The sequence below is a fragment of the Heterocephalus glaber genome, unplaced genomic scaffold (genome assembly GCF_053883595.1).
Source record: "Heterocephalus glaber isolate CG9 unplaced genomic scaffold, H.glaber_assembly_v1.0 deba00001481, whole genome shotgun sequence".
Classification (NCBI taxonomy): Eukaryota; Metazoa; Chordata; class Mammalia; order Rodentia; family Bathyergidae; genus Heterocephalus; species Heterocephalus glaber.
The window spans coordinates 30,866,169-30,893,157 of NW_028258317.1; the positions used below are offsets into that span (position 1 = coordinate 30,866,169).

Consider the following 26,989-nt stretch of genomic DNA (forward strand, 5'->3'; position numbering starts at 1 on the left):
TTTCTAGACTTTTATTACCTATTATAAAACACCTACTATTAATATACTTATTTACTCTAGAAGCTAAAAAGAGAAGAGGAATGTGATGAGGTAAACAATGAAATATATTCAAAAATAACCCAAATTCAATTTCTAGACATTGAAAACATATCTGTAGTGATTAATGTGCAGGACCAGACCAATAGTAGATAAGATATTACCGAAGAAAGTGTTAATGAACAGTGACATGTTGTCATTGAGACAGACATAGAAATTATCAAAAATAAACAGAGAAAGACTAAAAGCATGACCAAAGGTATCAGAGAACTATTTTCCGTATGTTTCAACAGTCAAACATATCTATAGTTGTAATCCCCCAAGACATTGTAAAGGAGAGATGGAAATTGAAAAGTATTGTAAAAAAATAATGCCTGAAACTTTTCCTAATTTGATAAAAATAACAAAACAACAGATTAAAGAAACTCCTAGTAAAAGAGACAAAAGAAAATCACACCAAAGTGCATCATAATTGCTATGGTTTGGATGTGGATTATCTCCCGAGTTCCTGTGTTGAAGCTTCTTTCCCAGTGAGGCAGTATTAAGAGGTGGTGGGACCTTTAAGAAGTGTGGTCTAAACAAGGAAATAGGATCATTGGTGACATTAAGAAAAGGATTAAGTTCTTCTGGATCCAAGTTCTGTGAGAGTTGTTATAAAAGAGCAAGCTTAGAGTCTCTTTGTTCTCTGGTTTCCTGTCCTGACTGCCACTCACTTCCACAGTCATTTTGCCACCCACCATGAGGTCCTTACCAGAACAGAGCCAATTCTCCTGTCATTCCCTTGGATCTCCAGAACTGTATCCTAAATAGATCTTTCTTTTTAATATACCCGCTTCAGAAAACAGAGTAATACAATAATCACACTGCACAAAAATGATGATACAGAAAAATCTTAAGAGCAGTGAGAAAAAGAGGACATATTAGGCATAGAGGAATAAAATTATGAATGACAGCAGTCTTCTCTGTAGAAATAATGCAAGCCAAAAGACAATAGAACAAGATCTTCACAGTACTGAAAGAAAAAAAATGCATCAACTTAAAATTCTATACCAGTAAAAAATCCGTTTTAAAACTGAAGGCAAGACACTTTCTCAGACAAAAGCTAAGTGGGTTCATTTTCAGAGGACCTGGAATATGAGAAATATTAAAGGAAATTCTTCAAGAAGGAAAGTTATACCTGATAAAAATTTAGATCTATGAAAATAAATGAAGAACACCAGAAGTAGTAATTATATAAATAAATGTGTGTTAATATGTATGATATGATATGTATGTTCTAATGTATGATAAAGTGATTGATATGTAAATAAATATAAAAGGAAACCTTTTAACATGCAGTAAACCATTTAAGAAAAATAATGCATAAACTTTGGTACATTTTAGGTATACAATATGATGACATTCATTATTGAGATTTGTACCTTTAAATGATATATCTTGGTTCTTATTTTTTCCCTGTTCCCCTGCCCTCCCTTCAACCCCTCCATCCCTCCCCATTTACAAAGACTTTGTTACCACTTTTTCTTTTTCTCATATTAATTCCATTCCCTTTTCTCCTTTCCTCTACCCCTCTCATGTCCCCTTCTTGTTTGCACCTTTTCTTCCTATTTCACATTATCAGTTATACCTTTTAGTCCTTATTTACACTTTCAGTTTCTCACACCAGAGAAACTATTTAGTATTTACACGTGTGTCCTATTTATTTCACTTAAGAGTATTGCCTCAATGTGCATCCATTTAGCTATAAATGTCTCTAGTTTCTCATTCTTTACGTCTGAGTAGTACTCCATTTTATAAAAAAAAAACCCCACATTTTCCTTATCCATTCTCCACTTGATGGGTAATTTGACTCTTTCCAAGTTTTAGCTATTACAAACTGTGCTGCTATATATATGGGTGCACATATATCGCTGTGGTATGATTCTTTTAATTCTTTTGGGAAGATATCCAGCAGAGGAATAGCTGGGTCAAATGGGACTTCCAGTCCTAGTTCTTTGAGATATCTCCATACTGATTTCTACAGTGGTTGCACCAGTCTACACTCCCACCAGCAGTGGAGCAGGGTTCCTCTTTCCCCACAGCCCTGTCAGCATTTGTTATTGGTTGATTTCATGATAGCAGCCATTCTTTCTGGGGTGAGGTGGAATCTCAGCATTTTTTTTCATTTGCATCTCTCAAATGACCAGTGATGTTTAACTTTTTTTCATATGTTTATTTGCTATTTCTATTTCTTTGTCTGAGGAATGTCTGATCATTTCAGATACCCATTTTTGGATTGGGTCATTAAATTTGAGAGGTCTGATTTTTAAAAATTCTTTATATATTCTAGATAGTAGACCTTTATTTGAAGAACAGCTGGTAAAAATTTTTCCCACATTGTGGGTTGTCTCTTCATGCTGTTGGTGGTTTCTTTTGCTGTTTAGAAGCTTTTTAATAAGAGATCCCACTTGTTGATTCTTTGTGCTAGTTCATATACAACTGAGGTTTTTTCATGAAATCTTTTCCTACACCAATGGCTTCAAGCATTCTACCTAACCTCTCTTCCAGCCAGTTTAGTGTTTCTGTTATTATATTAAGTTATTATTGTGTTGTTATATTAAGAACTTTCACCCATTTCAATTTTAGTTTAGTGCATGGTGAGAGATATAGGTCTAGTTTTAATCTTTGGCAAGGTGAAACCTAATTTGTCCAGCACCATATATTGAAGAGGCTATCTTTCCTCCAGTGAGAGTGTTTACCTCCTTTGTTAAAGATGAGGTGGCTGAGTATGTCTGGAGTTTTTCTGCATCTTCTAATCTATTCCACCGGTCTGTGGGTCTATCCCTTTGGTAGTACCATGCTGTTTTTATTACAGTAGGTTTGTAGTATAATTTCAAGTTGGGGATTGTGATACCCCCTACTTGTCTTTGTTGCCTAGAATTGCATTTATTATTTTAGTTCTCTTCTGGTTCCAAATGAATTTTTTGATTATTTTCTCAAGTTCTGTGAAGTATGCTGTTGGCATTTCAATTAGTATTGCATTGAATCTATATAGCAGTTTTGGAAATATGTCCATTTTCACTATATTGGTTCTTCCTACCCAGGAACGAGGGATGTCTTTGCATTTTCTGATATCATCTTTGATCTCTTTTTTCAGAGTGCTTTATTTTGCAAGTAGAGGTCTTTGACATTTTTTTTCCCTTAGGTTGATTCCTAGATGTTTCATTTTTTTAGATGTTATTGCAAAAGGAGTTGTTTCTCCAGTTCCTCTGTCAGTGAGTCTGTTATTCATGTGCAGGAAGGCTACTGCTTTTTGCATGTTGACCTTGTGTCCAGCTTCTCTACTGAATTTGGTTATTAAGTCTAGAAGACTTTTGGTGCAGTTCTTGGGGTCTTCTATATAGAGTATCATGTCATCTGCAAATAATGATAATTTGAATTTTTCATTTCCTATCTTTATTCCTTTTATTTCTTTCTCTTGTCTAATTGCTGTGGCTAATGTTTCCAGGAGAAAATTGAACAAGAGTGGTGATAGTGGATATCCTTGTCTTGTTCCTGATTTTTTTGTGAAGGATTTCAGTTTTTGACCATTTAGTATGGTAATTTAATGAATAAAAAAAAGTTAAAAAATAAAATGGAAAAATATCCCTTGCTTGTGGGCAGAAAGAACCAACATAGTGGTCATGCTTTGTTACACAACCTGATGAAGCAAATATCACTGAATGTCAAGAATAAAGAGGAAATGAGAGAAGCTCAGCCAGTCCCAGCACCCGGAAGGAAGCTCCCTGCCCATTGTTTTCCATGTAGTAATTAGAATTCAGTCTGGCTTGGACATTAGCCATGAGAGAAGGAATCTATCCCCCATGGGATTTGGAGTCTTAAAGCTCCAAGATTATAAAAAACTAGCCCCTCACCTGCTGTAATCAGATGTTGTGCATAATAGCAATGTGATGTGGCAGACTACCTCTAGATCTATGAGTATTCATGGATGATGAAGTATCAGTCCATCCCCTGGTGTATTGAAAGTTACAACAATTGAGGTTAAATAAGTTACAGAACCTTGAACCATAGGCTATGGAGCCAAATTCTCAGTGAGCAAAGTCTTCAAGAGTTCAGTTCTATTTCCCTTCTATTTAATTGCTTGCCTTGCCTGGTGAATTCATTCTATTGGAATTATTGAAATTGTTGTCTTCATTTTCTCTTTCTAGAATATCCGTCAGAACTTTTTGGAGTGCTGGTTTCGTGCTCATGAATTTCTTTAGTATTCTTTATCACGGAAGTATTTTATTTCTCTATGAATTTTGAAAGACAATTTGGCAGGTAAAACAATCTGTGAGGGAGGCTTTTGTTTGTTTGTTTTTGTACTGGGGATCAAACTCGGGTCCTTGCGCTTGTGCAGCAGGCAGCAAAACCACTGAGCTAAATCCCCAGCCCGGGAGGCTTTTTTTTTTTTAAAGCTTGAAATACTTCACTCCAAGCTCTCCTTGATTTAAGGGTTTGTGTTGAGAAGTCTGCTGTGATTCTGATGTGTTTTTTCTTTTCTATTTCTTTTTTCTTTTTTTGGTACTGGGGATGGAACTGAGGACCTTGCACTTACGAGGCAGGTGTGGTACCACTGAGCTAAATCCTCAGACTGTTTTATTTTTTCTTTATGGGTTATTTGTTTCTTTTCTCTAACAGATTTTAATATTCTGTTCTTATATTGAATTTCTGGGATCTTGACTATTAAATGCCTTGGTGTATTTTTTTTCTGATCATGGGTATTTGGAGTTCTATATGCCTTACTTCTTTCTCTGTATGTCAAATTCTTTTTCTATGCTTAGAAAGTTTTCTGCTAATACTTATTTTATGTCCTTTGTGCTATCTTCTGGTTTTTAATTTATTCCAATTAATCTTATATTATTCATATTTGCATCATCTAGCAGCTGTTGGATTGCTTTTTTTTTTGGTTCCTTGCTATTTTTTTTTCCTTGCTATTTTTAAGAAGTCTTTCATTTGTTAGTCATCAACCACAACCCTGTATTCTAGATCTGATATTCTAGCTTTACATTTGTTGATTCTGCTGTGTATACTTTCAATAGAATTTGTGATCTCCTGGATATCTGTTTGAATTTGTTTTATGGAATTCAGTTCTTTCTTATGTTGAGCGTTCTGTATCTACTCACTATTCATTAACCATTTCCTTCAATATGATCATCATTTCTTTAATTATCTGTGTAATTTTTTCTGTTTTGGTTTTGTCAAGAGGCTTATCCTTCTGTTTTGTTACTTCCACTACTACCATTTCAGAAAGTTCAGCTAGATGGCTTTTGCTTTCTTCTACCTCAAAGTGCCCTTGGATTTGTATTGGGTGAGTTGGTGGTGTTGGATTGCATCTTATTTCTATGTTTTCTTTTTTTGTTGTTATTTGTTTTTTGTGTTGAAGCTTGTAAATTGCTTGTAGTAGGTAGTTTTAGTATTAGTATCAAGGCCTCTTAAGAGAATGGCTGCTTTTCAAAAATGTCTGCTAGACATAGCTGGCTTTTGGCCTTTGAGTCTATCCCAGGATCCTACTGCTTCTGTTTATTAGGGATGAAATGTTGCAGTCTCTTTGGCCTAGCACCTAGTTCCTTAGTACTTGGCTATAGTATTGTTTATGACCCCCAGACAATTTAAGTATTGACATATAAGGAAGGTCAGTTGATCACAACAACTATTTCACCTTGGTAAAGTAGTGCAATCAGTAATAACAATAGCATCACACACAAATTTGAAAATGACAAACTGTGATAACTAATAATTTGCACCTTTAACCCTAGGTATAAGATTTATAGTTATATAACAAAATCTAAGATAAATCAGAAAATTATACACAGTAAATACCTACTCAATAGAGTGATTTTAGAAGGAGCAGAGCCCCCCCCCCAATGCCAAGGAGGTGAGCTGTACACCCCTACCACACGTGGCTGTGCTGAGCCATTACCTGCACCCATACCACAGAGTTGCAGGGGTCATAAAGGACATTGTTCTGAGCTCCAGAAGATAGAGCAGAAGTGAACTACAGAAAGAGGGCCTCTCTGAGGCTCCTTGATGAAAATTGAAGTCCACTGGAAAACTGAAGAAAATCTCTGCAAAAAAAGGCCCACCAGACCACCTTACTTAGATGGGGGAGCAGCAGTGTGGACCAGAGGGACAAGGCTGCAAGCATATCCTATCCAGGCTCCACCCGAACCCTAGAGGCTCACATACACTGGCCTAAGCCAAGGGCCCACCTGGAAAAGAGCTGCATAGCCACATAAGCAACAGCCAGAGGTTTGCCCCAATACCACAGATAAGTGCACACAGACCCTACCAGAAGCTTGCTCACACAATAGGAACTGGGGTGCACAGCCCCCAGCCAAAGGCCCTCACAGACAACAGGTACATAGGGGCCCTAGCCAGAGGCACACCTAGACACAATCCCAAGGGTGCACAGGCCCCAGAAAGAAGCCTGCCCAGACAAGTCAGTTCAGGAATCCAGAAGGCTGCCATTCTGAACCCAGTAATTAGTGTGCTAGAGAGCAACAGAGAAAAGGCTGCTCAGTGGGTGCTGAGAATTGAAGACTACTGGGTGAGCAAAAAGTTGCCTCAAAAAAGGCACAGCAGGCTGCATCTGTTAAAATGAGAAGACACATAAACAAGTCTCAAAACCAGACTTCCAGATCACCTAAGATAACAACAAAGGGAAATGGGATGGAACAATCTGCTACTCAACCACCTGGACTCCGTGAACTGGCAACAAAACAGGTTCTAGAAAAAAATGAAATCAGAAATAATTTCTCAGATAACAGCAGAAATTGTGCCCATAGTACAAGACATGATTAATAAATCTAGGGCGGACACAGACTAAAAAAATAGAGGAGCTGAGGAACATGATGGAATCCCAACATAGGAAACAAATGGAAGTCAAAAAATAGATGCAAACAGATTTCCAGTAGGTTAAAAATTCCAATGAAAGTTTACACACCAGAATAAGCCAATATGAGTACATAATTTCAGATATAGAAGATAAGATTGCAATTAGTGACCAGGAAAATAATTTCTTAAAAATAGTAAGGGACCATGAGAAATCAATCCAGCAACTGCTAGATGATGCAAAGAAAAATAACATAAGACTGATAGGAGTAAGTGAAGCAACAGGAGAGAATGCAGATGACATAAAAAAACTGTTCACAGAAGTAATGGCAGAAAACGTCCAAAGTAGGAAAAAAAGCACTTGACATACAGATAAGTGAGGAATATAGGACTCCAACTAGCCATGGTCAAAAAAATCTACACATAGGCATACAATAGGATTCCAGAAACCCAATAGAAGAACAAAATTCTACAACCAGTTAGAGAAAAGAAACAACTCACATGCAAAGAACAGCCTATCAGAATCACAGCAGACTTGTCAACACAAACCCTCAAGGTAAGAAGAGCTGGGAGTGATGTATTTCAAGCCCTAAAGGAAAACAGCCTCCAACCCAGATTGAAGTACCCTGCAAAACTATATTTCAAAATCGATGGAGAAATAAGATACCTTCATGACAAAGATCACCTTGGCAACTTCATGAATACTAAACCAGCACTCCAAAAATTTTAGACAATATCCTAGGAAAAGACAACAAGGATCACAACCCCAGGAGGCCCAGAAGAATGAATCCATTAGGGATGACAAGAAATTAAACACAAAGGGGGAGAATCCAACAAAAAGAAAAAGTCATGACAAGGATAAGTCAATACATATCAGTTATAACCATCAATGTTAATGGTCTCAATTCACCAATCAAAAGAAATAGGCTGCCAGAATGGGTCAAGAAGCAAGATCCAATAATATGCTGCATATAAGAAACACACTTAATTCAAAAAGAAACTCATAGACTGAAAGTTAAACAATACTCCTTACAAGGGAATTGGAAAAAAGCAGGAGTAGCTATACTCTTTGCAGATCAAGTGGATTTCAAAGGAACACTGATTAAGAGAGACAAAGAAGGACACTACATCCTTGTAAAGGGAACAATCCAACAGGAAGAGATGACAATCATAAACATATATGCACCATACACAAGTGCACCCAACTATATAAAACAAATACTAATGGACATGAAAAATCAAATAAACACTAATATGATAGTTGTGGGGGACCACAATACCCCACTGTCAAAAACAGATAGATCAACTCGACAAAAAAATAAGCAATGAAATACTAGATCTCAATCAAACTCTTGAACAAATTAACTTAGCAGATGTTTACAGAGTGTTCCACCCCACAAAATCAGAATATACATTCTTTTCAAGTACAAATGGGTTATTCTCCAAAACAGACCACATACTCATAGAACATGTTTTAGTAAGTGCAAAGGAATTGAAGTTATCCCCTGTATATTATCAGACCATGGTGCAATAAAATTGGAGATTAATAGCAAAAGAAACCACAAGAATTTCATAAACAAATGGAAATTGAACAAGACACTTCTGAAAAACCAATGAGTCACAGAGGAAATTAAAGAAGAAATCAGACAGTTCCTACAATTAAATGACAATGCCAATACAACATATCAGAATCTATGGGACACAATGAAAGCAGTCTTACCAGGGACATTCATAGCAGTGAATACTCAGATGAGGAAAACAGAGCTAGCCGAATTAAAGAACCTGATGCTGAACCTCAAGCTTCTAGAAAAAGAAGAGCAGGACAAACCCAAACCCAAAACCAAATACAAGGGAGGAAATTATAAACATCAGGCAGAAATCAGTGCAATGGAGTCTAAGAGAACAATACAAAAAAATCAGTGAAGCCAAGAGTTGGTTCTTTGAAAGAATAAAAAAAACCTGACAAACCCTTAGCCAACCTTATCAGAAAAAGGAAAGAAAAGGCCCACATCCATGCAATTAGGAATGAAAAGGATGAAATTACAATGGACCCAGCTGCATCATCAAGACCTACTTCAAGAACCTATATGCCAATAAGATGGAAAACACAGAAGAAATGGACAGATTCCTAGATATGTATGAATTACCAAAGTTGAACGAAGAAGACCTAAAAATTCTAAACAACCCAATATCAATCAATGCAATTGAAAACATAATTAAAAACTTACCTAATGAAAGCCCTGGCCCTGATGGCTTCACTGCAGAATTATACAAGACATTTAGAGAGAAACTATGGCCACTACTGTTTAAACTCTTCAATGAAATCGAAAGGGAAGCAATACTCCTGAATTTATTCCTGGAAGCAAGCATCACCTTGATCCCCAAAGCAGAGAAAGACCCAACTGAAAAAGAAAACTATAGGCCAATCTCACTAATGAAAATAGATGCAAAAATCCTTCATAAGATACTGGCAAATAGAATGCAGAAGATCATCAAGAAGATCATGCACCCTGGCCAAGTGGGATTCATCCCAGGGAGGCAGGGATGATTCAACATTTGCAAATCAATCAATGTAATACACTATATCAAGACAGCCAAGGACAAAAAACATATGATCATTTTAATAGATGCAGAAAAAGCATTTGACAAAATCCAACATGCATTTATGATAAAAACCCTACAAAAAATTGGAATAGACAGTTTCTACCTCAATGTGACAAAAGCCATCTATGAAAAACCAATAGCCAGTATCAAACTAAGTTGTCAAAAACTGAAATCCTTCACACTAATATCAGAAACAAGACAAGGATGTCCATCACCACTCTTGTTCAATATAGTTCTGGAAACATTAACCACGGCAATTAGACAAGAGAAAGAAATAAAAGAAATAAAGATAGGAAATGAAGAAGTCAAATTGTCATTATTTGCAGATGACATGACACTCTATGTAGGAAACCCCAAGAACTCCACCAAAAGTCTTCTAAACTTAATAACCAAATTCAGTACAGTAGCTGGATACAGGGTCAACACAAAAATCAATAGCTTTCCTCTACACGAACAACAGACTCACTGTTAAAGAAATAGTACAAACAATTCCTTTCACAATAGCATCCAAAAAAACTGAAATACCTAGGAATCAACCTAAGAAAAGACATCAAAGACCTCTTCTCTGAAAAATGATTGAAGATGATATCAGAAAATGGAAAAACATCCCTTGCTCCTGGGTAGGAAGAATCAACATAGTTAAAATGCCCATTCTTCAAAACCTGCTGTATAAATTCAATGCCATCCCAATTGAAATCCCAGCAGCATATTTCACAGACCTTGAGAAAAGAATCCAAAAATTCATTTGGAACCAGAAGAGACCTAGAATACCAATTCTAGGTAACAGACACATGGCAGGGGGTATCACAATCCCCAACCTGCAACTCTACTACAAAGCTACTGTGATAAAAACATCATGCTACTGGCAAAGAAACAGACCTGAGGACCAGTGCAACAGATTAGAAGATGCAGAAACAACTGCAGACACACTCAGCCACCTCATCTTTGACAAAGGAGCCAAATACCCTCACTGGAGGAAAGATAGGCTCTTTAATAAATGGTGCTGGGGAAATTGGGTTTCAACTTGCCGAAGATTAAAACTAGACCTATATCTCCTACCATGCACTTGACTAAAATCAAAATGGAGTAAAGATCTAAATATTAAAACAGAAATGCTGAGCCGGCTGAAACAGAGGTTAGGTAGAACCCTTGAAGACATTGATGTAGGAAAAGATTTTATGAACAAAACCTCAGTTGCACAGGAACTAGCACAAACAATCAACAAATGGGATCTCTTCTTATTAAAAGGCTTCTGCACAGCAAGAGAAACCACCAGCAGTGTGAAGAGACAACCCACAATGTGAGAAAAAATCTTCACCAGCAGTCCCTCAGACAAAGGTCTACTGTCTTGAATCTATAAAGAACTTAAAAAAATCAGACCTCCCAAATTTAAAGACCCAATCCAAAAATGGGCATCTGAAATGAACAGACATTTCTCACACAAAGAAGTAGATGTGGCAAATAAACATATGAAAAAATGTTTAACATCACTGGTCATTTGAGAGTTGCCAATGAAAACAAGGCTGAGATTCCACCTCACCCCAGAAAGAATAGCTGCTCTCAAGAAATCAACCAACAACAAATGCTGGCAGGGCTGTTAGGAAAGAGGAACATTGCTCCACTGCTGGTGGAAGTGTAGATTGGTGCAGCCACTGTGGAAATCAGTACGGAGATACCTCAAAGAACTAGGACTGGAAGTTCCATTTGACCTAGCTATTCCCTTGCTGGGTATCTTCCCCAAAGAATTAAAGGAATCATACCACAGTGATATTTGTGCACCCATGTTCATAGCAGCACAATTTGTAATAGCTAAAACTTGGAAGCAGCCCAATTGCCCATCAACTGGAGCCTGGGTTAAGAAAATGTGGGTTGCTTTTTAAAAAAATAAAATGGAGTACTACTCAGCCATCAAAAATGATAAATTAGAGACATTTATAGCTAGATAGATGCACATCGAGGCAGTACTCTTAAGTGAAATAAATTGGACACACATGCATAAATGCCAAATAATTTCTCTAGTGTGAGAAACTGTGTAAATAAGGACTAAAAGGTATAATAGATAATGTAAAATAGGAAGAAAAGGAGCAAAGGGGAAGGGGCAGTGGGATGGGTAGAGGAAAGGAAAGAAGGAATGGAATTAATATGAGAAAATGAAAAAATGGAAACAAAGTCTTTGTAAATAGAGAGGGATGGAGGTGTTTAAGGGAGGGCAGGGGAATAGGGAAAAAGAAGAATCGAGAGAGATTATGTAAAGGTGCAAATTTCCTATGAGGGATGTCATTATTTTGTATACTTAAAATATACCAATAAATTAATAAAATTTTAAAAAGGAAAAGACATCAAGTGACTTTACCCTAAGGAGGGAAAATTTAAAAGGAAGAAGAGGAAAAGGTAGAGAAATGAAAGCCAAAAAGAGATTAGAAGCAAGGCTGAAGAAAAAATGATGATACCCAAGCTTCAGGAACTTGGTGATGAAGACAGGAGGAAAAGAAAGAAAAAGAAAACAAAAGCCAGCACAAAACAAAAAACTAATGTTCACACTAAAAAAAAACACCAACAGCAACAATCAAAAAAAGAAAAAACCCAAACAAACAATCAAAAATTTTTAAAAAGACCAAAAGCAAAGAAAAAAGATTTTTTTGTGTGATTTCAAGCTTGTGCTTATCTTCTGTGGTCTACAGTTTTGTGGCAGTGTCCAATTCAAGACATGACTCTGCTCTGTCTGGTAGACAAGGTAGGTAGTCAGAGCCTAGACCTATGTAGAATAATCCCAGCAAGCCAGTCACAGGATTAGGGTGGGGTGGTAGTTTGGGACTTTCAAATCCACAGAAATTCAGGTGGAACCTTGCCTTTGGTTGTGTGGGTGGGGCCTGAGTCATCTAGCGTATAACACTGGGTGTCTGTTGCTGGTCTGACCACAGCTCCCTGACCATACATGTCTCCTGTGGTTTTCTATTGGAGGCTGATCAGACCCCCAGTCACCTGACCAAGGGTATGGTGGATGGATTGAAAAAAAAGACAGGACAAAATCTTAATGCATAAATGGGGGGCCCAGGATGATCAAAGCTCTTGTCTGGATAAGACACTGTCTTCTGGAGCTCATCATTATTTATTGATCTTGCAGCTTCTAGAAGGGATAAGGGATGGTGCAGGGAACAGTGAGGTGGAGAGCACTGATGCAAGCAGGTTCCTAGCAACAAGGGAATAAGGTATTCTAGTAGGAACAGATCACCAATTAATGGGAAATTTGTTACTTCTCATGGATTAATTTTTGCCTCTGTGGGAGTTTTCTGTATGAGCCACACTGCCCTTAGCACTGCTTGCCATCCAAGATATCACAACATCATGGATCATTGAGACCTCTGTTGTAACCAGTGATGTGGGGAGTTCTTCCTTTCCTACACACTAACTCCTGGCTTTTCAGGCAAACCATTGTGGGAGGCAGACTCAGACATTTAATATAAAAAGCCATTTTATGAATTTTTGGCTTGCTCATGGTGGACTCCTACAGTTATCCTTCACCCAGTCACTGTGGGAGTTTAGCACTGGGAGCCCTGAAATGAAGCCTATTGAGTCGCAGGTTCATTTGACCTCTCCCTAAAATGACTTCAGACCAGGCACTTTCTCCAAAGGATATGACAAACATTTGGACTGGAGTTACTCAACTGCTGTTATAATGCAGAGCATCCACTGTTCTGTTTCACTGTGCATTTCTCCCGTGCCTGCTTTCACTGTGTCTCTGTAGATTCAGTCTTCCTTTCTCTTACCATGATTCAGAAGCCAGGGATAAAGTGCAGATTGCCCCTTCCTTTTTCTGTGTTGTAGTCTGTCTCTTCAATTTCTCTATAGGCTCCAACTTCCCTTCAGATCCTTCCTGGGTCCCAAGGATCCACTTCTCTCCATTTTTATTCACCAAGTTGTTATTTTCCAGTGTCCAGGTTCCAAATCTTGGACAGGCTGATTTATTGCTGCTTACTGCTCCACCATCTTCCCTGCAATTTATCTATTGCAGTATCATTTACCATAGCCAAGAAATGGAAACAGCCTAAGTGCCCATCAAGAGATGAATGGATAAAGAAAATGTGGTAAATAGACACAATAAAATAATATTCAACTGTTTAAATAAAGAAGGAAATTGTATCATTTGTGAAAATACAGATGGAACTATAGATTATTATGTTACATGTATGAAATACATGTACAGGCACAGAAAGACAAGTAGTATGTCTTTCTCACATATTTATCATGGTTTCACTTGTATGTGGATTGTAAAAATTGTTGTTGTCATAAAAGTCAAAAATAAAATTGTGGTTACCAGAGGCTGAAGAGAGTGGGGAAAGGAAAGGGTGGGGGAAGGATGATCATCCATATGAAGTTACAGTTATATAGGGTAAGAAATTATTGTGTTCTGTTGCAAAGTAGGGTAATTAGATAATTATATACTCTGTGTTTCAGAAAACAAGAAGAAAGGACTATTAATGTTTTCAGCATAAAATATGATAAATGTTTGAGGAGGTAGCTATGTTTACCCTGATTGAACTTTATACAATGTATACTTGTATCAAAACATCGCAATATACCCCATTAGTACGTACAATTTTTGTTCATTTTATCTGTTAAAATGAACTAGCTTTAAATACAAGTGATTATCAGCCAGTTAAAATCAAATTTTATTCATTGAAGACAAAACAAAAGAAAATCATGTAAAAGCTTGATTGTAAATCAGAACTCATTCTTATTCAATAGTCACTTCTGATATTTGTAATGTATCCTTATACTGTTTTCCTGAAGAGCTGCATTAAAGATTTAAAAATCTGTGTTGAGACCAGTGAAAATTTTATTATACAGATAAAGCAGACTGTTATTGAAACAAGTGTTATTCCTTTTGTATCTTATAAATTACCATAAGTCTTTTCTCCTTTTCCTCCTTCTCTTCTTCCATATGTATGCTGATTCAATTGATTCAACTCAGTGATACTAAGCCTACAAGTGATCCTAACATACAGCTTAGCTAATATATAATTAGACCATGAAAGTTTACAAGACATTTGTTTTCAGTGCACAAGGATTCATCCAACTACTGCCTGTGAGAAATGATGAAAGATAAAATTCAGTATATTGCATTATTTTGTGCAGAATGTATTAATGAACCCTAAGTCACACATATTTATTAAACACCTACTTTAGTTGTATAGCTGGGGATTTAGCTCAGTGGTTCCACTACCTGCCTCAAAAGCACAAGGACCCGAGTTCAATCCCTGGTACCCCCCCCCCAAAAAAATATATATATATAGTTGTATAGACAGTAAAAAGGATGAATGTGTATTACACATTCTTAAGATATTTTAATCTTGAAGGATGGTAAGATATGTAAATAAATAGTAGACAGAAGAAGAAATACAAAATGCTGTGTGGATTGAGAGTAAGATTATAGTTCCATGAGTAGATCTTGGCTTTAATGAGCAAGTTCAGAGAAAGATTCAGTGAAAGAGGCTACAGATCATGTTTCAAAGAAAGAAACTCTCATTGATAGCCACAAACATACACATTCAAACCGTAAATCTTTTAAGGGAGTAGGAGTCCTTTACTGTAGCTGGTGCTTGAGTTCCCTCACACTGCTTAGAAGAACAGTGGGAAGTAAGATTGGAAAGATTGATTAAAGACACATTCAGAAGGAATTTAACACATAGAACTAGATATTTGTAATCCAACAGGCATTACTGATGTAGAAATGTTCACTATAATTTACTATAGTTATTGCTACCCTACGGAATATAAACTAACCAACTGCCTCTAATCACTTCTCACATACTTATCATTTACAATGGTTTCACAAGGTTCCACTATATGGAGGAACCAATGTAGATGTAGTCACTCTCTTGTTGTTGGACCCATAGGTTGTTTATAGTATTCTGCCATTTCAATAACATAACAACCTTCTTTTGCTAAATGTTTTCTCTTTCATATTATTTTCATAGGCTAAAATGTTAGATATTATATTGAATTGATAAGATATAAGACCATATAAGGTTGCTAATACATATTATAATATTAATTTGCTCAAGCATTTGTGCAAATTTGTAGTTCTACTTGAGGTTTTAAATTTAGTAACCTTTATGTATGCTAACTTTTGCCTCTAAGTATCTTATAGGTGGTGGTAAGCCTTAGATAAATATTACTCCATGAAAGAGGACTGGCTTTTTTAAAAAAGTTTACTTTCAATAAAAGAACTTTATTTTTTGTAATAAAAGAACTTGAAATAAGCTTGATTAATTTTTTAGAAATCACATTCTCTTACGTGAAACTTTGTATGTAAAAATAATAAAGATAATAGAAAATCATTTTGGATGGCTACTTGGCAGTTGGCTCAAGAAAAGCATAAAATGAAACAAGATTTCTTTGTTATTTCCTCAAACAAATAACACAGCGGGGAAGGTGAATGAAATGTTCCATAAATGCTATGAAATGGGAATAAGAAAACCTATGGTGAACTTGAATAAATGACAACATAAGAAAACTAAAGAAACGAAAGAGAACACCATCCAGAATCATCAGAGATGCATGAAAGGTAAACATTCACTAGAACTGGGGTTTTATTAGGTCTGCACAGAGATAAGTAGCACATTTTACCTTCACTATGATTCACAAGCAGATCCTTGAAATTTTGTTGGTGCTGCTGGCCTCTTCCACTATTTTCTCCCTAGAATTGAAACTGGCTGTGGAGAGGGCTTACAACTACTGAATAATTTGCAAAGTTCATCAGATTTATCAGTGTCTACCACACAGGAAAACTTTCCTGATTGCTCAGAAATCTGTAAGTTCTCAACCATGCCAGAAAGAACATGCACTGGTTATTCTTCATGAGATGCTACAGCAGATCTTCAAGGCAAATATTTCTTTGAAAGGTTGGACGGATAACCACATAGAGAAATTTCTCATCGAACATCCTCAGCAGCTAGAATACCTAGAAACACTCATGGGGTTGGAAGCTGAGTAGGAAAAATGGTGCCTGAGGTAGTGAGAACCTGGGGTTACAGGATACAGCATACTTCTGAAGGATGATAAATTACCTGGAAAACCAAGGATACAGTAGATGTGCCCAGACCATTGTCCAGGTGGAAATCAACTGATACCTGTTATTTTTATTCAGACTCACAGAAAAGTTGAGCAAATAAGAAATAGATCCTTGAACAGTATGGAGCAAGAGCTAACTATGTACAGGCTTCAAATGCATAAATTTGGTGTTGGAGTGAGATATTTATATGAACATTGTTTCTTCTTATTAAAAATGATAACATTGTTTTAGATTTATGCATATATATTATATAGTTAACTATGTTTTAATATTATATACATTCACAATTGTTTTTATTTTTGTCATTTTATATTTCCTACCCATTTAAATTGCTTGTAAATCAAAATAATATTTCATAATTGTTTCTTCAAATAGGTATGTTTTCATAGATGTTGTCAGGTGGCTATAAGGAAATATGTCTCTGGTATAATTCCTTCCTTACCACAGAACATCTATTCAAATTATTCCCTTATTTGTCAGAAACTAGTAGAAGTAATGAGAAATACTATGATGCTTGGAATAATTTGCACTACAAGGTTTGAAAATAGCATTGCAACTGAATATTTAAGTTATGGGAGATAAAATGGGAATGTGGCCAAAGGACATGCATGGTTTTCAGAGAGAAAGAACATACATGAAAAAAGATTCAATCTCACTCGTAATAATTAAAAACTAAATAGCATGTTATTTATAACCTAATAGGTAATCTAATAATAAGTAATAGGTAATCTAATAATAGGTTATAGGTAACCTAATCAAAGTTTGATTTAAATAAACACACACACACTGTAATGACATCAGGGAGGAATGGTCCCATAATTTACACCAGTGGTTGTACCATCATTATGAAGGCAATTTTCTATTGTCTATCAAAGTTAGAAATGCATATAGCCTTTGATGCATTAATTCTAGGCATGGAAATGCATCTTATAAAAATACATGTGTATGTGTATAAAATGAGTTAAATACAGTATCATTCACTGTGGCAATATTTGTAAAATCAAAAGATAGGAAGCCACCTAAATTATTCCAATTAGAAATAAATATATTCATATGAAAAACACCATTCAGCTAAAGAGAAGAGTGAAGGGGCTCTACTTAAAAAAATAGGCAAGATATAGAATAGTGTATAGAAAATGCAGTCTTTGAGTAAATGTATGAGTAAATAAAGATTTATAATAAATAAATTAAAAATTATAACCTATTTTTGGAAGATGGAGGGGAGACTGGGGAGAGAGTTTTTATTGCTCATTTTCACATTTTAATTTTGAATCGTGTGAATATTACAAATTAAAATAATGTAACAATTTATTTAACAACTCACAGTATCAGAAATATGTATGAGCAAGTATTGCTGATGAAAGGATGTGTTAGGTGAATGCTAGAGGAAACAGGGCTTAACCAGACTGCTCTTGGTTGGGATGACTAAACTGGCTAGAGAGAAGCCTGACAGGATTCTGGCTCTTCTAACCAAGCCCTCTCAGAGATCACTATAGAACCTGAAGGATACAAAAAAAGGATAAATTTGAATCATTTGCAGGAAAATGGATGCAACTTGAGACCATAATGTTAAGTAAAATAAATCAGACAGACAAGCTTAAATATCATATGGCTCTTCTTGTATGAGAAACACAAAGTATAAATAATCTAAAAGCAAAAGAAAGGATGGATAATAGGAGTTATGGAGCTAGATCTTTTGCAAATAGAAAACATACAGAGATGGAGGGAGAGAGGAGGGAGGGAAAGGGAAGAGAAAGTAAAACAAATTAAGATGTATTATGTGCACGTACCAGACCCCCATGATGAATGTGATTACTATGTACTACAAACATGTAGTAATAAATTTTTTTTAGGAAAGAAGTCATCATAGAACTTGGGGCCATAATGACTGAATGTGGGGCCAAGTGATTAAAGTTTATTGAAACTTGGTGACTTCCCACATTGACCCAATGTCAGCAACAAAGGCATAGCTCAGAACTACAGAGCTAATTCTACTACTTTATGTTTTGCTTCAGATTCATTGTATAATTCTAGACAAAAGCTATTACTGAATGTAAAACCTTGCCGAGGAACAAAATGTATTCTTGTTCAATTTTTTTTTTTTGGTAGCGGGGATCGAACTTGGGTCCTTGGGTTTAGTGCAGCAGGAGACGAAACCACTGAGCTAAACCCCCGGCCCTCTAGTTCAAGTTAATTAGTGGAAGTGAGTAAATCAAGTATGCTGATACTTCTACATTTGGTTTCAAAGAGAAAATAGAAACTGAATAGGATTATGAAGGTGAAACAGACTCACCTGCAATAGTTAATGGAGGCAAGAAAGCTGAACCTGAAGTTGGAAGCAAGCCTTTTCTGACTTCACAGTGAGGCCCAGGAGCTGATTTGTTTATCTTCAAATTCACACAGATGTAGTAAAGATGAAGGAGGAGAAATACCATACTCAAATGCAAATACAGGTCACTTTGCTTCTCATGGTCTGTAGAATTTTTTTTTCTGCTTTGAACCAGGATGTTTTCCAAACAAAATCCTTCATTTAACACGTTATTCATTTTTCAAATTAACCTTACTTTGTCAGAGTTGGCACCATCTAAGTGACCTGATGTGGTGGAAGAGATGAAAGGTTAAATAGGCCTTAACTAGTTTTCTCCTGGAGCCCCTTTTCAAGTAGTTCACGTCTGCCAGACATTGTCATAGCTTTGCTGCTGTGTACTTACTGTACTGTGTGATAGTGTACAGCAGTCCAGAGTTCAGTTAGAGGCTAGAATATCAAGAAGCAAGAGGAAAAGCAGTAGTGATGTGGAGGTTTAATTTTCTATGCTTTAAATTGTGTATTTGTGTCAAAGTTGTATGACTCACTTTGTTGGACTAGAGAATGAATCTGACTTAAAGACATTCTCCCAGAAGAGGGCTCAATCAGAAGTTTTGGACTTACTGTATTGGGCATGCTATAGTCACTCCTTCTGGAAGTAGTTTCTAGTTTCTTTATGTCCTAAGCATAGAATTGGTCAAAACAAGAGCAAATTGTAGCAAAGTTTTATTAAAGGTAGAAAAAGAAATTGGCTCTACAGAATTAGTTTGGGGCAAGTAAAAGTAGGAAAAGAAGTACACCCTACTGCCTGAGGGTAGGTCACCATGCAAAAGAGGACACAGTAGTAAAACCTCAATGTGGACTGTCCTTTTCGTATCATGTACTCCTCAGGCTGATGTCAGATCTAGGCCATTCTATCATATATCTGCTCAGGTTCTCACAAGAAGTCCATAGGCGGGGCTTTGGAAATGATTCTCTGCATATGTTCTGGGATCTTGTCATGCTTCCTTTCTCAACCAGCTTTAGCCATTCCCTACCTTCCTGTCTCAGTCTCGGTGTGGGGGGGGGGGCAACTGCACAGTACCTGGGACATATCACTGCCTCCCCAGGATGCTGGCCAGTCCCTGAGTATGGACATAGCACCCCTATTTGACAAGTCTAGGATCAGCCATCTCAGTGATAGTCATGAGGCCCCAGGCCTGAGCAACTTGACTCCATGGTGCAAGGATGTGTCCAGAGACCAAGTGTTGGTCTGAATGACCTCTCAAGGACAAGGTCAAATTCTGGAACCTGTGACCATAAGCAAATGTAGAGAGCAACAGTGTAGCTCACTTTGCCCTGGGCAGGTGCCTGCCCCACTTTGTCCCCCAGCCCAGGGTGTGCTGTGAGCTCAATTATTGCCTCAACACTTGGCTCTGTCAAGCAGCCATATCTATAACCCATGCACTTGGCTTGAGGTCTCTAACTGCTGGACTCACAGGAATGGCAAAGGTCCTGAGGGTCCCTGGTTCTCTGTCTGCTCCCACAAACTGGTTGGACATGTAAGAGTGAAGAGGGGCTCAGGCATTTCATCATGCACCAGGTTCTAGCATGGGCTTCTATGAGGGTGAGGATCTGGACCAAGCTCAGAGCAGACACCCTGATCTTCTGTCAAGAATTTCCACTGTCAGCTAACTCATACTGTGCTGACCTGTACAAGAACAAGGAAGCAGTACAGGACCTGACAGAGCAGAGCACTCTACTATTTCTCATTTTCTTCTCCTCAAACTAGGTGGACCTTGGCAGCCTGGTAAAGGAGAGTGTGGTACATCCTGCTGCAGATGGACCAGGGTGGACCTTGGCACTACCAAGGAAGAGCCTAGAGCATCCAGCTGTGGATGGACAGGCTGGACCTCAGGGGACCGGTGAGGAGACCTTGGATAGTCCAGCTGTGGACAAACCACACTGGACCCTGGGGGGACCAGCGAGGGAGAGCCCATCAGTCTGGCCAAGGACAAGGTGAAGTGGATCTTGGAGGACTTGGTGAGGGAGAGCCTGTGCAGTCGAGCTGTGGGGAGACCACAGTGGACTTTGAGGCCCCAGTAAGGGAGAGCCCAGTTGGTCCATCCAAAGATGGACAGGAGCAGACTTTGGGAACCAGGCAAGGCAGAGCCAATTGACTTGGCTGCAGACAATAGGGGTGGACCTCAGGGCATCTGGTGAGGGAGACCCTGGTTAGTTTGGCTGTGGCTGTGGACCTTGGGGGACTCAGCAATGAAGAGCCCAATGGGTCCTGCTGCAGATGGACTGGGGTGGACCTCAGGGAATCTAGAGAGGGAGAGCCCAGTTGGTCTGGCTGCAGACAAATAGGGGTGGACCTTGGGGGACCCAGAGAGGGAGGGTCTGGTCAGTCCAGCTGTGGATGGACTGGGGCCAACCTTAGGAGAACTGAGAGAAAGCCTATTTTGTCTGGCCACAGATGAGCAGGGTTGGATCTCAGGGAATTCCATGATGGAGACCCCAGTTGATCTGGCCTCAGATGGATTAGGGTGGACCTCAGTGGACCCAGGGAGGGAGAATACAGTCAGTCAGTGTCAGGTAAAAGGGCTGAAAACCAAGACCAGACCAGGCCACAACAAGCCTTTATTAGGAGAACAGATCTGGTGGGCTGTCTCTGAACAAAGGAGAGACAAAGACAATATGGCCGGGGCATGGAGTGTCTTTTATAGAGACTGGGGTGGGGTTTGTAGGGGCTGAGGCAGGGTTGAGTGAGGTAGTGACTAGGGAATGGAGGAGCCAGTGATGTCACTAGGTGGTAGGAGGTGAGTATTAGGTTACTCTCTAGGTGGGAACAGGGGCATGCTGGGAAGAAGGGTTTGTTCTTTGGTGGGAGCAACCATCTTGGTGTGATGTCACACAGGGAGAGAGCAAGGCATGATAGGAAGAGGGCAGCTACTATACATAATAGCTGCTGAAGTAGTGGGAGACCTATCAGTCAGGCTGCTGATGGAACAAGGTGGACCTCAGCATACCCAGTGAGGGAGAGCCAGGTCATTCTGGCCACTCAGACTGGGGTGGACCTCTTGGAGCCCAGCAAGAAAGAGCTCAGTTGGTCCAGCTGAAAATGGACTGGACCTCAGTGGACCTGGCAAGGGAATGCCTGGTTGGTCAGGCTGTAGACAATGAGGGTGGACCTCAGGGGACCCTGTGAGGGAGAGCTTACCAGAGACAAGCTTGAAACCACATTGAGCAAGCTATAAAATATTTAATTGGCTTATGAATTAGCTATTGATTAAATTGTGAGTCTGTCCTAGGCTTACATGACTTGCTAGATGAGCCTTTGGCTGGCACCTGGAAACAGAACTCCCTATGTCAATGGTCACAGTTGAGGCCTTAATGGTTGGTGACACTGTGATGCCTCTGATAGCAAGATAACACTGAAACTGAGGACTTTTATGACTCTCATGCAGCCATTCTCCCAGAATAAATGTCAGCTAAAGAAAATAAGCAAGTTACTCTTACAAACTGTCTTTCACAGGAATGCATCATTCCTCCTTTTACAAGCTTAGCTCACATCAGTGCCTTGGCCCTGCTATTCCTTGCATCTGCCTTTACACACCCTGCAATGTTGTATAATCAATAAATAGTGGCAAGTCTGGAGACTCGGGGTCTTAGCCTGATAAGAGCTCTGACCATTCCAGAACCCCATTTATGCAGCCAAACCTTTGTCTTGTCTTGTTCTTATCTTCACCATACCCTCAGTTAGGTGATCACAGAGTCATCCATTCCCGATAAGAGCCCAGTCAGTCCAACTGTGGACTCACTGGGGTGAACCTAAGTGGGCCTGGTAAGGGAGAGCCCAGTAATTCCGACTATGGATGGACTGAGGTGGACCATGGCACACCTGGTGAGGGAGAGCCCAGTCATTCAGGCTGCAGATGGGGGAACCGGCAAGGGAAAGCCTGGTTGATATGGCCATGGATGACCATGGTGGACCTTTGGGGACACAGCAAGGGAGAACATGGTCAATCTAGGTGCAGATGGACCAAGCTGGTCCTCATGGTCCTGGTGTGGGTGAGCCTGGTTGGTCCATTCAAGGATGGATCAGGATGGGCCTCAGCAGACCTGGTGAGGAACAGCCCAGTCTGTCCAGCTTCAGACAGACCAGGGTGGACCTTGGCAAACCCAGTGAGGGAGAGCCTGGGAAGTCCAGCCCCAGATGAACTGGGGTGGACCTCTGTGGGACAAGTGAGGGAAAACCCAGTCTAGCATTGAATGGACCTAGGTGGACTTCAGTGGGCCCAGTGAGGGAAATCCTGGTCATTCCAGCCATGGACAGACAGAGGTGGACCTCAACTGACCTGGTGAGAGAGTGCTCAGTCACTCTGGCTGCAGATGGGGCAGGTTGAATCTTGGGAGACCTAGTGTGGCAGATCCTGGTCAGTCTAGCCATGGACAGACCAGGCTTGACCTTAGGGGCCCCAGCAAAAGAGAGCCTGGTTGATCCAGCCACAAATGGACAGCATGGACCTCATCAGACCAAGCATGTGAAAGCCTGTTTGGTTCAGCTGTGGACAGACTGGGCTAGACCTTGGCTGGCTGAGTGCGGGACAGCCCAGTTGATCTGGCTATGGATGGACTGCACTGGACCTCAGGGGACACAATGAGGGAGAGATCAGTTAGTCTGGCTGCAGAGAGACCAGGGAGGATATCAGGGCACCTGATGAGGGAGAGCCCAGTCTGGCCACAGATGAACAAGGGTGGATCTTCCAGGACCCATCAAGGGAGTATCCAGTTGGTCTAGGGCCAGATGGACCTGGGTGAATCTCAAGGGACCGCGTGAGGGAGATCCCTGTAAGTCCAGCCATGGATGGGGCAGGGTGGTCCCCTTGGGGGATCAGGGCAAGTAGAACCCAGCCAGTCTGGACGCAGACAGACCAAGGTGTATCTGGGAGTAACTGGGGAGGAAGAGCCTGGTTGCTGCAGCAATGGACAAACTGGAGTGACCTCAGAGGACCTAGTGAAGAAGAGCCTGTTCGGTCCAGCTGGGAATGAACCCGATTGGACCTCAGAGGACCTGGTGAGGGAGAGCCCAATGAGGGAAAGCACAGTTGGTCTGGCTTGAGATAGATGAGGGTGTACCTCAGGGGCATGGCTACAATTCCCTGTATTGCTACCACCATAACAAAAAAAGCAAACAGATAGAGCTCCCAATATAAACCCTGAGAGGGAAGGCAGTCTGGCTGAACTCACTGGAGTGTCTGCCTATACCCATTATACAATTGGAGAGTGCACCATCATGAGACTTTTAATATAATGCCAGTTTGGCTTAGAAATTTCCATGCAACTCTTTTGCAAAGAAAAAGAATGGAGAGTTCTAAATGTCTTACTAATAAAAACTTTATGTTAACAGCCTAACTGAATTTCTGGAATGGTTCTGTTGTTTGAAGTGAAGTTTGCACACTAAGATATTCATTGGTGCATTGAGCTCCACTGAAGTGAATGGAAGTACATGACCTAAGGTGCAGTTTGTAACTGTAAGCAGCTAGAGCACCCAGTGTGTGGGCATAAATTCCAGAGAGGAAAGGCAGTCTGGCTGTACTCATTGGAGTATTTGCCTGTTGCATTACAGACTTGGTGAATGCACCTCTAGGAGGCTTGTATTGTGAATGGCAATTTGGCCAAGAAAATGACACGCAGCTCTGTTGTAAAAAAGGGCTTGGAGAGTTCTAAAAGTTTCACTAGTAAAAACTCTATTTTAGAAGCCTGAAGGACTTTCCAGAATGGTTCTGCTGTTTGAACTGGGGTGTGCACACTAAGATATTAGTACCTGTATTGAGCCCCTTAGAAGGGAATGGAAGTGGATGACCTAGATGCAGTTTGTTATTGCAAGCAGCTAGAGCTCCCAGTTTGTGAGTATAAACTCCAAAAAGAAGGAAATGTGGCTCTATTTACTGGAGTGGGTGCCTATGGGCATTACAGAATTGTAGATTGCACCTCTTAGAGGCTACTATTGTGAATGACGGTACAGTTTAAAAAGTGCCATGAAGATCTTTTGCAACAAATGGCTTGGAGAACTTTAAATGTTTCACCAACAAAAACTATGTTAGAAGATAACTGAATTACCAGAATGGTCCTGCTGTTTGAACTGTTTGTACACTAAGATTTAATTGGTATATTGAGTCCCATAGAAGGGAAGGAAAGTGGATGACTGAGGTGAAGTTTTTAACTGCAAGCAGCTAGAGCTCACAGTATGTGGCTATGAATTCCAGAGAGGGAAGGCATTCTGGCTGTACTCACTGGAGTGTCTTACAATCTGCATTACAGATTTATAGACTGCACCTCTATGAGGATTCTACTGTAAATGGCACTTTGGCCTAGAAAGTCTCATGCAGTTTTGTTTCAAAAAATAATATGAACAGTTCTAAATATTTCACTTATAAAAACTCTGTTACAAGCCTCAGTGAATTGTCAGAATGGTTCTGCTGTTTGAACTAAGGTTTGCATACTAAGATTTTCATTGGTGTATTGAGCTCCATTGAAGTAAATGTCAGTGGATGGCCTGAGGTGCAGTTTGTAACTCCAAGCAGCTAGAGCTCTCAGTGTGTGATGAAGAACTTCAGAGAAGGAAGGTAGTCAGATTTTATTCACTGGTCTGTCTGCCTATCTGTATTACAGATTTGTTGAGTGCACATCTATGAGACATCTATTATGAATGGGAGTTTGGCCTAGAAAGTGCCATGCAACTCTGTTGCAAAAAAGGTATTAGACATTGGAATCAGTATGGAGATACCTCAAAGAATTAGGATTAGAGGTCCCATTTGACCCAGCTATTCCCCTGCTGGGTATCTTCCCAAAAGACTTATACTACAGTGATATAGGTGCACCCACATTCATAGCAGCACAGTTTGTAGTAGCTAAAACATGGAAACAGCCCAATTATCTATCAACTGGAGACTGGACAAAGAAAATGTGGGTTTTTAAATAAAATGGAATACTTCTCAGCCATAAACAATGATAAATTAGAGGCATTTATAGCTAAATGGATGCACACTGAGGCAGTACTCTTAAGTGAAATAAATAGGACACATGTAAATACCAAACAGTTTCTCTAGTGTGAGAAACCAAAAGTGTAAATAAGGATCAAAATGTATAATAGATAATGTGAAATAGGAAGAAAAGGTGCAAAGGGGAAGGGGAAATGGGAGGGATATGGGAAGGGAAAGAGGGGAATGGAATTAATATGAGAAAATGAAAAAATGGAAACAAAGTCTTTGTAAATAGGGAGGGGTGGAGAGGTTGAAGGGAGGGCAGGGGAAGGGGAAAAAACAAGAATCAAGATATATTACGTATCTCTCGAATGACCAGTGATGTTGAACATTTTTTCATATGTTTATTTACTGCTTTTACTTTTTGTCTGAGAAATGTCTGTTCGTTTCAGATGCCTATTTTTGAATTGGGTCTTTAAATTTGGGGGCTCTGATTTTTTTCAGTTCTTCATATATTCTAGATAGTGGTCCTTTTTCTTTTTTTCTCTTTTTTTTTTCATTCTTTTTTTCCTGATTAAGTTTATTGGTACATTTTAGGTATAAAATACATTTACATACATCACTGGGATCTTGTACCATTACATGAATATCTTGGTTCTTATTTTTTTTCCCTTCCCCTGCCCTCCCTTCACCCCCTCCACACTTCCCTATTGGCAAAGATTTTGTTTCCATTTTATCCTTTTCTTGCATTTTTTCCCTTCTTTCCTTTTCCCTACCTCTCCCACTTCCCCTGCTCCTTTAGACTTTTACTTCCTATTACACAATATCAATTATACATTTCTTAAATTAAAATATCAAGAGCTAGGAGACATTACCACAGATTCTACAGAATTTAAAAGGATATAGAAAGCATATTTCAAAAATCTGTTTTGAAATAAATTGGACAACTTCTAAGAAGTACTTTGGAAGACAAATTAATGAAACTAACTCTGGAGGAAATATAAAATTTGAATAGCACCTATTAAAGAAAGTATATTCCTAGCTTGAAAACCTACCTATATGACCACAACAGGCTCGTATAAATTTTAACTGATAAACTATATCAAACATTTAAAGCAGAAAAAAAAAGGAACACTTCTCCCCTCATTT

At 39.1% G+C, this 26,989-nt stretch overlaps 1 protein-coding gene across 1 annotated transcript; it reads left to right on the forward strand.

Moving 5' to 3' along the window:
* Positions 1 to 26,044, forward strand: Ifne (interferon epsilon). The gene is given in 3 exon segments (XM_087183846.1): positions 1 to 16,486; positions 16,488 to 16,664; positions 16,667 to 26,044. Coding segments are annotated over 3 exon segments (666 nt in total). The 5' UTR covers positions 1 to 16,129; the 3' UTR covers positions 16,799 to 26,044.
* Positions 26,045 to 26,989: the final 945 nt, after the last annotated feature.